Here is a 13,275-nt window from a genome sequence, read left to right as displayed (position 1 = left end):
GCTGCCAAGATACCTGAGGAGAACCGGTGCACCAGTCCAGAACACCCCCGGGGACCTCGGGCCTTCCAGGCCTCAGGCAGCCAAAGGACGCCCACCATTGTCATCGCAGGCCAAGAGTCATCCTGATCAGCAGCCTGTCTCCAGTTCAGCTGCTGCCGCTGGGATCGCACTGTGCAGCAGCACCTGCACATAGCCACACTTTGGCTCTCATGGATGAATTTTATATGTTTTGTGTAAAACAATTCAAAGAGTCTTTGTTCAAATCATTTGGATTCATTGTCATAAAGCTCTGTGGCATTTGGCATTCTCAAAATGGAGACGTGTGACCAGTGGTGTTCCACAGGGATCCGTGCTGGGACCACTGTTGTTTGTGATATACATTAATGATTTGGAGGAAAGTATAGGTGGACTGATTAGCAAGTTTGCAGACGACACTAAGATTGGTGGAGTAGCAGATAGTGAAGGGGACTGTCAGAGAATACAGCAGAATATAGATAGATTGGAGAGTTGGGCAGAGAAATGGCAGATGGAGTTCAATCAGGGCAAATGCGAGGTGATGCATTTTGGAAGATCCAATTCAAGAGTGAACTATACAGTAAATGGAAAAGTCCTGGGGAAAATTGATGTCCAGAGAGATTTGGGTGTTCAGGTCCACTGTTCCCTGAAGGTGGCAGCGCAGGTAAATAGAGTGGTCAAGAAGGCATACGGCATGCTTTCCTTCATCGGACGGGGCATTGAGTACAAGAGTTGGCAGGTCATGTTACAGTTGTATAGGACTTTGGTTCGGCCACATTTGGAATACTGCGTACAGTTCTGGTCGCCACATTATCAAAAGGATGTGGATGCTTTGGAGAGGGTGCAGAGGAGGTTCACCAGGATGTTGCCTGGTATGGAGGGCGCTAGCTATGAAGAGAGGTTGAGTAGATTAGGATTATTTTCATTAGAAAGACGGAGGTTGAGGGGGGACCTGATTGAGGTGTACAAAATCATGAGAGGTATAGACAGGATGGATAGCAAGAGGCTTTTTCCCAGAGTGGGGGTTTCAATTACGAGAGGACACGAGTTCAAAGTGAAAGGGGAAAAGTTTAGGGGGGATATGCGTGGAAAGTTCTTTACGCAGAGGGTGGTGGGCACCTGGAACGCATTGCCAGCGGAGGTGGTAGATGCGGGCACGATGGATTCTTTTAAGATGTATCTGGACAGATACATGAATGGGCAGGAAGAAAAGAGATACAGAACCTTACAAAATAGGCGACATGTTTAGAGAGAGGATCTGGATCGGCGCAGGCTTGGAGGGCCGAAGGGCCTGTTCCTGTGCTGTAATTATCTTTGTTCTTTGTTCTTTGTTCTACCTTAATTGTAAGCTGCTGACCTCTGCCTTCTCCCCTCAGGCGATGCCAATGTGACGACAGCCCTCATTAACATATGATCTACTCTGATCACGAGAAGCATTGCAGCCACTTGCAAGGCACTTGAAATGAAAAGGACGTGACAGAGTTGAGGCATTAATATGAGATTTTATTTCACTCTGTGAATGGCTCGAATTGCGACGTTATCTGTTTGCTTCTTGCCTCCTTCACTGTTACTCAACCCATCCAACTGCCTGCCTTGGCACATGAGGACGTGCAAATTCTGTCAACGGAGATGGTCCTCATATCCCAATCGTGATGATGTTTCCCCACTTCCCCCCATCCCTTTCCAACAGTGTGAGCACATAGATCCATGACACTGCAGTTTACTAATCTATACTGAACCCCCACCCCCCCCCCCCACTACACAGCAACCCAACACTTAGCCCCCTTGCAGAGCACAGGGATCCCATATCCCTTGCAGAGCCCCCGGTACCCTGGATCCCTTCCAGAGCTCCCGCAACCCCGGACCCCTTTGCAGACTCCTTTGCACTAAAATAAGAACAATTTTGCGAGTGCGGCAGGGCGAAATTTCATTGGAGAGATTCGAATATTGGTATCCAGGAAAGATAAGCATGGATTAGTGAGCTGGCAATACCTGAAAGGACTTTAGAGTGGAAAGAAAGATTGGAGGTAGGATGATTTCATGGACAGAGGGGTTAAGGTGTGTTTTATTGAGGAGAGGTGTGATGACAGCAGATTTTAAGGGAGAGACTGACAGAAGCTGAGGAGACAGAACTGTTTTCAGCTAACATGGGGACTAAGTAGGGACAAGGCCTCCTCCATCCGAGCAGACACCAAGCTGAGGCAGCGGAGCTGTCGGCTCCTGTACATTCATAGAGGGAAATACTGGTACCCTCATCAGGGCTGGTTTCAGTTGCTCCATTTATTAATTAATTGAATAACTGACGTAACTGGATATTTCACTGCGTTTTTGACCTGCTCTCTGAACTTGGACTGAGTTGCCCCATAGATAAATGTGTTTGTGCAGCAACTTAGAACCTGCAGCATCAATCCGACTTGTCCAAAGATATAGAAAGGATCAGTGTAATCCTCAAGAAATGTCCCTGCAATATTACAAATTGAGTAATATATAACATACATCAACCACAGAAGTATGAAGCTGCCGGATATGGTGAAGAGTAAAATCACAGACTTCCTTCTGTTCTCCATCTCTGGGTCACTGCGTAACTCTCCCTTGCTCTGACCCCTCAGTCCCTTACGGACTCGACTCGCCACTAAAATGTGCCGGACTGTTAGAGTGTTGAGCAACAGAATTAAAGTGAATGGGAGCAATGGGATTAAAACTGTATCAAACCAGTCAAAACTCACCCATCCGGGATCAGTATAGTAGCTTGGCTTTGCAGTACAGAACCATGGTACATTGTCAATTATCTCTACAGGTTTAATTGGAAAATAGAAAGGGATGTTTTTTAAACAGAGCAAAATGCAGGTTGTTGCTAGAACCACAGCCGCAGTTTTCTCGGTGCAATATTTAGTTTTCAGCTTCTGGCAACAAATGGCCACAAATCGATCAAAGGAGAAGGTGACGGTGAACCAGACAGAACAGTCCCTACCTACACGAAGCAGGACATAGATAACACTACACACAGGAGTGATGTTCAGGAAAGATCCCGGGAAAAAGTAATAACTGATTCGCCACAGTATGATCTCAGTGATAATAACCAGTAGATCCGCCCTTGCCATGGCCACCAGGTAACGAGTGGTCCAGGTGGAGAGTCCGCACTTTCCCCGGTACAGGATCACAATCGCAAGTAAATTAACTGTAAGAGAGAGAAGGGAAAAGAGACTGGAAATTACTGTTCAAACATTCTGCAGAGAGTAAGAGCTCGATTTTAACACCAAGAATGAGTGGGTTGCAATAGGATCAGCGTTTAATACTTAAAAATCTCAACCATGAGCTCAAACCACCTCTAACCTTCCAACTGCCAGGTTTAGCAGAGGAGGAACAGGAGGGGAGCACCAACCGAACTCAGGAGGTGGTCAACACGTTAAATATTTTAATCAGATGTCAAGCCTCTGATTCAATTTGCTTTACAGGTTTACCATTGGCAGGGCAGGTTTTTTCATCAGACGCTACCCTCCACACAAAGACAATCCTAATTGACAATCGCCTCCTCCCTCCCGGGGTTGGAATCCCTCAGTGATCTGGGGGGTGAATCGACACCCCACTATTGGGTCATTGATCGGACACCCCAAGGGTTGAGCCAACGTCCAACATGCCATCATCCCAGTGCCGGGGATTGGACTCCACAGAGATTTGTCACCCCCAGCGGACTGGGAACATGTCTCAGGATAGGAGAACACCCAATGGTTGGGGATTTAGCAGCCTCTGATTGGACAATTCCCCCTCGGGATCATGGCTATGATATACTTTGTCCTGCGGCCGGCTCCCCTGTCCATATCGTGTGATTGGAAGCCAAGTCTGCCGATCAGGATTACCTCCAAGTGGAGAACCCAAAGACACACATTCAAACAGCATAACATGCTGAAACCCTGGCCTCACTCCGTCCCACCTGCCAACATATCTGCTGCTGTTAATATCCAGGTCTAAGTATTGTAGCAAAATCAAAATACCGCGCCTGCTTTAAATCTGATAAAATCACTGAACAGGCAGTATCTTGGCGAGAGACAGAGAGACAACTGAAGGAATTTCACCAGGACATGGTGTTCCAACCCACCGGATGGAAAGCCTCCGCGGAGCCCTGGAAGCCACGACTTGTGTTTTGCGTGGATCAGACAATTAATTGCCTGAAGTCGGGCTTCTGCCGCTCTCAGGCAGGATATCCCACCTGTAAGATTTACCAGCCAATCAGTGGGCCAGCAACTCTTCAGTCGCAGCAGCACCACCAGCGAGGGTGGGTAGGCGTTGGGCGCGGCACCACCCCTCTACCACGACAATATCCCAACTGATTTTACGCACCCTGCCTCCCAACTCCTCCAGGGGGCGGGGGTGGGGGTGGGGGTTGTTGCCGTTTCACTCGATGAACCAATAAACATTCCTCACAGCTGAAAAGTATTCAAGATGGGAATTTTTGAAGCAATGATAGGGTCAGAGAAATGTCGGGTAGGGGAGCAGAGAATAAAGTGAGTGAGTCAGCGGAGGGCAGGAATGATTCAATCACAAACGGTCTGATGGTGCAAGAAGAATGGGACAATTAAAGAAAAAAGAAGATGGATCCACAGGAAGAGTAAATTGTTACAGCAAATTAACGAAGGGGAAGAATACTTGAAAAGCATGGCTAAGAGAAGGCCTCAGCAGCCCAGCAAAGTGACAGAAAAAGTTGGGTGGGCACTAAGGATGAGGACCAGCCAGTCGGCCGTGTACAGAGAGGGGATCCTCACCCCAAGCACCAGCCCACACCTCATTTCAGTGACTCTGGCATAGCCACCATCCATTACAAGCACAGGCCATCCGAGAAAATAGCGATGGTTATGATCTGAAGCTTTTAATCGCAGTGTTGAGTCTGGCAGGTTGTAAAGGGGTCAATCAAAAAAAATGCAGTGCTGTTCCTCAGTTAGCTTCAAAGTGGAACAGTGCAGGAGGCCGAGGATAGAGAGGTCACAGCGGGAAGTAGAATTAAAGGGACATGTGATCGGAAGCTCAGGGTCCTGTTTTCAGACTTAAAGGAAGTGTTAAGCAAAACAATCCATCAATCTGCATTTGGTCATTTCCAAGGTACAGGAGACTGCATGGTGGGCAGTGAATAAAGTAAGTATATTGGAAGAAGTACACAAGAACAAAGAACAAAGAACAGAATAGCACAGGAACAGGCCATTCGGCCCTCCAAGCCTGCGCCGATCTTGACGGCTGCCTAAACTAAATCCTTCTGCACTTTCGGTGTCCCTATCCCTCTATTCCCATCCTATTCATGTAGTTGTCAAGATGCCTCTTAAACGTCTCTATGGTACCTGCTTCCACCACCTCCCCCAGCAACAGGTTCCAGGCACTCACCACCCTCCATGTCAAGAGCTTGCCTCGCACCTACCCTCTAAACTTTGCCCCTCTCACCTTAAACCTATGTCCCCTGGTAACTGACTCTTCCACCCTGGGAAAAAGCTTCTGACTATCCACTCTGTCCATGCCGCTTATAACTTTGAAAACCTCTATCATGTCGCACCTCCCCCTCCGTCGTTCCAGTGAAAACAATCCGAGTTTACCCAAACTCTCCTCATAGCTAATGCCCTCCAGACCAGGCAAGATCCCGGTAAACCTCTTCTGTACCGTCTCCAAAGCCTCCACGTCCTTCTGGTAGTGCGGCGACCAGAATTGCACGCAATATTCTAAGTGTGGCCGAACGGAAGAAAATCTCTGTTTCACCGGGATGGAGTGTTTGAGACATTGGACGGTTGGAAGGAAGGAGGTGAAGGGCAGATGTTGCAAGTACTGTGCTTGTATAGGAATGTTCCGGGCAGGGAGGGAAACTGGATGGTGGGGGTGACAGAAGTGTGAACCAGTGTGTTGCATGGAGCGGGTGACAGGAGTGGATGGGAAGACATGTTTGGTGGGGGTTTTAGCTGGACATGGTGGAAATGGCAGAGGATGAGGTGTCGCATGTGGAGGGGTTTGGAGTGGAAGGTGAGAAGAAGGGGAGAATGGAATAGAGTTCGACAGGAAATGGGATGGGAGAAAGTTTATTCAAGCTAGCTTTGAGAGTCGGTGAGGTTATAATCGATATTGGTGGATAGCCAATCCCCTGAAATGGAGATAGAGAAGTCGAGGGAGGGAAGATTCAATGATGGACTGTGTGGAAGTGATGGAGGGGTGGAAATTACATTAGGTGGATTTTTTCCAGCTCAGGGTGAAAGAGTCCTACAGAAAAAAGATGTGCTAAAGAGAACCTGTATGTTTCAGAGTGAGTGAGGGAGTGAGTATTTCCAGTGGAAATAACAACGCAACGGACTCAAATTAATAAATTCGAAATGGCGCCCTCTGAATGTAAACACAGGAGACGGCCGAGGGAAATTGGCCCGGAAATGACCTACTGCTGAAGGTCAGGAAAGATCCCGTCTGCTGTGAGTTAAAGGACAGTTCAGGTTTACTCGACTTTGGAGCAGAGAGGGGCGGAGTGACATGAACAGAAATATCAATGGACATCTGGAGAGCAGCTCCGAGCTCAGAAGGAAAGAAGGCACACGTGTTGTGGGACAGTCGGGGCAGAATGGAGCAGTTGGTGAGGATTCGGAGACTGAAGAACTGAGAGGAATTTGAAAGAGCAGAAACTAACTGTCAAGAAATAATTGAGAGGATTCATCAAACATCTCCAAGAGATTTAAAGTAGAACGGGGGCAGATAATTGATAAAGTAATCAAAGTGCAAAGGCTTCTGGGGGCTCAAATACACAAACGATTTAAATTAGAATTGAAGGTTAACAAGACCATGAAAATGCAATCAAAGCACTGGTATTATATCTAAAGGAAGAGAAATACAATCAGAAAGGTGATATTAAGCTTATTTAGTGCCTTGTTCATACTAAACTTTACTGTACTGTGTACATTTCTGGTCTTCATATCTCAGGAAGCACAGGAGTAGAGATTTTTTTTTAGGAAGATGATAACAGATATAAAAGATTATAACTATCAAGGAAGATTGAGATGGCTGCGACTATTTTATCTATGTAAGAGACGGCCAGGAGGTGATCAAATAGAGGGCATTATAATGATAAATAGGTGTTGGAAAGGATACATGGAGATGACATTTCCACTTGTGAGGATTCGAGACCTGGTGTTTATCAATACAGGATAATCATAAATAAATCCAAGAAGGAACTCAGGACAGGTTACTTTACTGAGAGAGTGTTGAGAATGTGGAACTTGTTACCACGTGAAGTAGTTGAGGTGATTAGCATTCAAGGTGGATCTAGAATAGGTACATGAGGGAGAAAGGGATGGAAGGATATGCTGAAAGGGTTACATAGGCTGGGATGTGGAAAGGCTTGTGTGGAGGATAAAGAGAGACAGAAACCAGTTGAATAGAACAGTCAGTTTCTGTGCAGTAATGTTTATCTAACTCTCTGTAAATTGATTATAAACTACATTCATTAACTCATTAATATTATTATAGATATCGAAGTGCATTGTTTATTGAAGCAGTGAACTATTTATTTCATTATTAGCAGACTATTAATGGAATTATTTACTGCAGCCATTCGGAACTATGTATTATGAAAACTCAAAATGTATGTTCCGCAGTTACAGTCGTCTCTCCTCACAGGGAAACACCTCACTGAGCTCAGGGCAGAAATCAATGCAAGTTTGCATTTCTAAAGAATTTGAATCATAGATAAGAACTGGTTTTTCCAACCTGAATCCATTACTGCATTGGAATAGTCATGAATGTTGTATAAGCTTCTGGAATGATTAATGTTTGAGCCAGTGCGAGTATCCCCTCCACTGGAATGGTGATGATGATATAATTGTCACATGGGTAATAGGCTTGAAAGAAGCAAGAAGTATAATGAGAGATGACTGCAATATATGCTTAAGGGTGTAAATAGTTGTCTAAATGCAATTAGTAAGTTATCATTTAGACCCGAACAGACTCCGGGAGTTCAGCATGCAAAACTCGCCCAAGCACCTTAAAACTATCAACAATATACAACACTAACAACAGCCCAACATTCATCCTGTGTAACCGCAGATACAAAATTCAGCACCCATGACCCACGGATTCTCAGGACTGTACTGGGGATTGAGATTAAAAATCATCAGACCGTGTTTGCAGTCACTATATGTAAAGTAGAAATAAATCATTATCCAGGGGCTTAGAATGCTGTAACAGTGCTGTGATGCTGTTTTTCTGTCCGTAAATAGTTAATATTTGTTTCAATTGGCTCCATTCAACAGGAAGCTCAGTATCATCAGTGCATTCCACTTCATACACTTATTACACAACATCTTCAACCAGCAGCAAAAATCATTCCCTTCATCACTGACTGCATTCACAAAACACAGAAGCAGCTCCGTGGAGTGCAGAGATCAGTCACATGAAACAATGATTTCAAAGTAAATCCGACTTTTTCCACTCCAGTCCGTGACCCACATTCAGTCCAATACTACATTGACGGATACTCCCAGTAATGTATGGCCACTGCAGTCAGGGGTTTCACTCCGGTCAGTGATCCACACTCAGTTGTAACGACCAGGTGTGAGAAAGGTGTTTTGGGGTATTTCACTGTTCACATCTGGTCTTACTGTAACAGCGTTTGATTTTTAAACACCCTGTGTTTTGAGCTCCCCACCACCCCCACCACCCCCACCACCACCAGCACATTGGTGAATCCTTGTTCACAGCTTTCCAATTATAAGGAAGAAACATGAGCACACCAGGTTTTTATACATGTAAAGAAGAAAAGTGAAATTTATGAAACCTACTTACACTCTAATTCGGTCATTGCCTATGGATATACGACGTGCCCACGCTAACATGCACTCGCAATACACATATGCAAATAAGGACAGAAAAGAGCAGGAAATAATTATATTGCAGAGGTTTGAGGCAATCAGAAGAGTTTCTTGTTACTGTGTTTTGAGCTCACTGTCGTCCTTTTGTAAGTAGTTCTGCTTTTCGTTGAGACCCTGTATTCTTCTTAAACCTTGTTCACTGTCGGAGAATATTCTCTATTGGGGTTGATATGTCTTCAATGGTTTCCGAAGCTGATGATAAGGAGATGAGAACAGACAGAAGAGAAGGCTTTTCCAGCCCAGGGTTGACAGCCTTCTGCGTTTTAACCCTATGGCCAGTTTATATTCAAAAAAACTCCAACAGTAAGTTAGTCAAGTGACTAAACTGGTCTGGCCACGTCTGTTTGCGTATTCGACCATTTTAGTAGTTAAGCTAGAATGCTTCAACGTCTGGTATTCAAAAGTCCATTGTGGATTAAATTCGAGCAGGGACGAGACCCTGTGTCCTTTGAAGTACTGTCTGCTGATATGCTAATGTTTCTCTCCATCCAAAGTCTCCAATTGTTTTTCAAAGCAAGTTCTTTCTTCACTAACAATAGGTTAAAAATCAATGTTCATGTAGCGAAATTTATTTTCCTCATTCTTGGCAGTTGGGGCGCTTGCCTGACGCAGTACAGTTGTGCAGTGACAGATACCCGCAATAATACATGGTCACTGGGATCAGGTGTGCCACTCTGGTTAGTGATCCACACTCAGCACAGTTCTACAGTGACAGATACTCTCAGTAATACATGATCACTGGGATCAGGTATTCCACTCCGGTTAGTGATCCACACTCAGTACAATTCTACATTGACAAATATACCCAGTAATACCTTCTCTACGAAACTTGTTTATGCTGAGGTCTTATTCAACCGCACACAATATTCAAGTGAATAGAATAATGTATAATACAGCACTACTGTGAGCAACAAACCGAGCCTGATTTTCAGTTGAAGCAATGTAATAAAGCTGCATAGATATTTCAGGAGCTTTGACTTAATGAAATGGTATCAATGATCAGGTGTCTGTATATGTTGCAAGTAGACCAACATGTAATGTTATCAGGCACAGACCAAAAGCAGACACCAGTTTACACACAGATTTGCATAACTTCAATGGGTATAGTCACTTACCAGGAACACCGATGATGGCAATGATAACATAATATATTTTCTGGATACTGTTAATTGGTTGATGCATTTTCTGTACGAAGTGGCCTGTCACATTGGTGTTGCAGGCAATCTATCTTTATTAAACTCTGAGGCAATGCAGTCCCAGAGCTTTCAATTTATACTTTGCAGAAACTCCACGGGGGTATTGAGGTTACAAATTTGGTCATGTATCATTTTGCACAAACAGATTACGACAGATGATTTAAGCCCCTGTTGTGAGAGAAGATATTTTGTGCTGAGATTGAATTCGAACAACCCAAAGACTGGATGGTTCTGATCATATTCATTAGAAGTGGTATTGTCCCAACAATGTTGATGTTCCTTAAAACACCATCACACACACCTGTATTTCTAATATTGATTCAGTGATGGCTTTCACTCTGCTGTGACCACTCAGTAATTAAATTCCTAATGTGTTAGTGTGCTCTCTCAGAGCTGCTATACTGTATTCTGGGATGTCGCTGCTCACTTTAAATGTGACAATTCAGTGAAACAATTAAAGAAAGCAATTGTACGTATGGATCCTCAAACTAATACAGCCACTCAAACTAGTACAGACCCTCAAACTAATACAGACCCTCAAACTACAATCCCTTAGAAAATAGTAGAGTCGCTCAAATTAATACAGTCCATTAAACTAATAAATACGCTCAAATTAATACAGACCCTTAAACGAATAAAGCCACTTAAACTAATATGGACCCTCAAAGTAACACAAATTCTAAAATTAATACAGCCCATCAAACTAATACAGTCACTCAACTTCATATTTGCCTGTACCTAACATCTTTCCTCAAATGAACACTTTAAAATAATTCAGCCCTTCAAACTAGTACAGCATGTAAAACTAATACAACACATCAAATTCATTCAGTCCCTCAAATTAACCATCTCTCAACCAAATACAGTTTCAGGAACTAACACACTCCCTCAAACTCATACAGCCGCCCAAAATAACACAGTCACTCAAACCAATTCAGTCCCTAACCTAATACAGTCTCTGAAATTAATACAGCAGTTCAAACAAATGCAGTCGGTGGGAACACAGGAAATAGCAGCAGGAGTCGGCCATTCGGACCTTCAAGCATACCCTGCAATTCATCTGTATTGTGCTTGACCTACTACCTCCATGTCATTTTCCCATATTCTCCCCACACCCTAATATCATTACTATGTAGAAACCGATCGATCTCTGTCTTGAATATACTCAATGATTGACCCTACACCGCCCTCTAGGGTTGAGAATTCTAAAGATTAACACCGTCTGAATGAAAACATTCCTCCTCTTTACAGTCATAAATGGCCTACTTTTTAATATGAAACTGTGCCCTGGTCTAGATGCCAAAACAAGGGGAAGCAACCACCTCGCATCAACCCTGTGGCGACTGTAAGAATTGTGCCTGCTTCGATGAGATCACGTCTCATTCTTCTAATAAAAGCAAAATACTGAGATACAAACAACATGTGCTGGAAATATTCAGCAGGTCTGGTAGCATCTGTGGAGAGAGAAGCAAAGTTAACGTTTCAGGTCTGTGACCTTTCATAAGAACTGGCAAAGGTTCGAAAAGAATTAGGTTTTAAGTAAGTGAAGGGGAGGGGCTGCGGGAGAGCAAAAAGAGGAAGGTGTTTGATCAGGCAGGAGAGATTAAATCTCAACACTGTCCAGTGATCCAATGAACATCAACGCTAGCTCGAGGAGCAGCACCTGATCTTTCAATTCGGCACTGTGCAGCCATATGGACTGAACATTGAGTTCAATAACTTCAGAGCATGACTGGCCTTTTTTAATATTTTATTTTTAACCATGTACCAGCTGTTCATCTAGTCAGAGATGCTAATAATTCAGCTATTAAAACTCTCTCTGGACGAGTGCTTTCTCTTTCGTAACAAGCATTAACACTCACTTTGCCTTTCTCCAAGACAGCTTTGTTATTTAATCTCTCCTATCCTATCAGACGCCTTCCCCTTTGTTCCCTCCAGCACCCCTTCCCCCTCACTTGTTTAAAACCTAATTGTTTTCTAAACTTTATCAGTTCTGATGAAAGGTCACAGACCTGAACCGTTAACTCAGCTTCTCTCCCAACAGATGTTGCCAGACCTGTTGAATATGTCCAGCACATGTTGTTTTTCTCTTATTCTTGCAAACGCTAGAAAATACAGGCCCAGTCTCCTCAATCTCTCCTCATAGGACAATCCACCATCCCAGGGATTAATCTGGTGAACCTTTGTTGTACTCCCTGTATGGTAAATATATTCTTCCTTTGGCGAGGTGGCCAAAACTGCACACCATGCAACATGTGCTGTCTCCCCAGTGCTCTATACAATTGCAGCAAGGCATTGTTACTCTGGCATGCATCCCCTTAAAATAAAAGCCAACATACCATTTATCTTCCTAATTGCTTGCTGCACCTTAATATTAACTTTCAAAGACTCATGAATAAGAACACCGTGGCTCTTTGGACAATAACACTTCCCAATCTTGAGTATTGCTGAAAATAGAGACATTTTGTCGAAGCTTTTCATCTTGCACTCTTCGGGACGACTCGCAAGAATACTAATTAAGGGATGCAACAAATTTATACTGTGTGAGTAAAGAGTGCTGATTGGTTGGCAAGTGGACTCAGATTGGTCGTGGAGTTTCCATGGAGAATGCACCATTTTATGGCGTCTGACAGTTAATTGCCAAGCTTTCTTTGAAATTTAAACCAGGCAGCTTGACTCTGATCGGCCAAGACATTGCCCTGAGGAATGAACCAGCGAATGGCTGTCACTTATTTCGTTTATCTGAACAGGCAAAATGTTTGTATATGTTCTTTCTATCTGCAAAGGACAGGGCCCTTTGTATTAATATGCACAAATGCACCACACTGTGAGCCCTACTGCCAATCTGAAATTGGTTGTCAGCGTAATTCTTAGCACACTGTGGATTATTTAGCAAATGTTGTTCAATTACAGAATCACTTCCCAATCTCTCACCATTTAATGAATACCCTGAACTTTCGTTTTTTTTTCAACCAAAGTGGATATTACAATTGGAACACATCACTGGCCTGAAAGATGGTGATTTCTTTTTTAGAGACAGTGATACAGCACTGAAACAGGCCCAATGGCCCACCAAGTCTGCATTAACCAACAACCACCCATTTATACTAAAACTACATTTAATCCCATATTCCCTACCACATCCCCACATTCCCCTACATTAGGAGCAATTTACAATGGCCAAT

The 13,275-nt window shown here is 43.8% G+C and overlaps 1 protein-coding gene across 1 annotated transcript; it reads right to left on the bottom strand.

The window, feature by feature from the left end:
- Positions 1–1,353: 1,353 nt before the first annotated feature.
- Positions 1,354–10,076, bottom strand: LOC137355967 (probable G-protein coupled receptor 139). Its single transcript, XM_068021669.1, has 4 exons — positions 10,010–10,076; positions 2,320–3,193; positions 1,785–1,901; positions 1,354–1,471 (listed from the first exon to the last, which is right to left on the bottom strand). Exons 1-4 carry the CDS (start codon positions 10,074–10,076, stop codon positions 1,354–1,356), a joined length of 1,176 nt encoding a protein of 391 aa, XP_067877770.1.
- Between the last annotated feature and the right edge of the window lie 3,199 nt (positions 10,077–13,275).

Source organism: Heterodontus francisci, chromosome 44 (genome assembly GCF_036365525.1).
Source record: "Heterodontus francisci isolate sHetFra1 chromosome 44, sHetFra1.hap1, whole genome shotgun sequence".
NCBI classification, from domain to species: Eukaryota; Metazoa; Chordata; class Chondrichthyes; order Heterodontiformes; family Heterodontidae; genus Heterodontus; species Heterodontus francisci.
The sequence above is the reverse complement of the archived record's forward strand: the minus strand, read 5'-3'. Positions and strand labels throughout refer to the sequence as shown.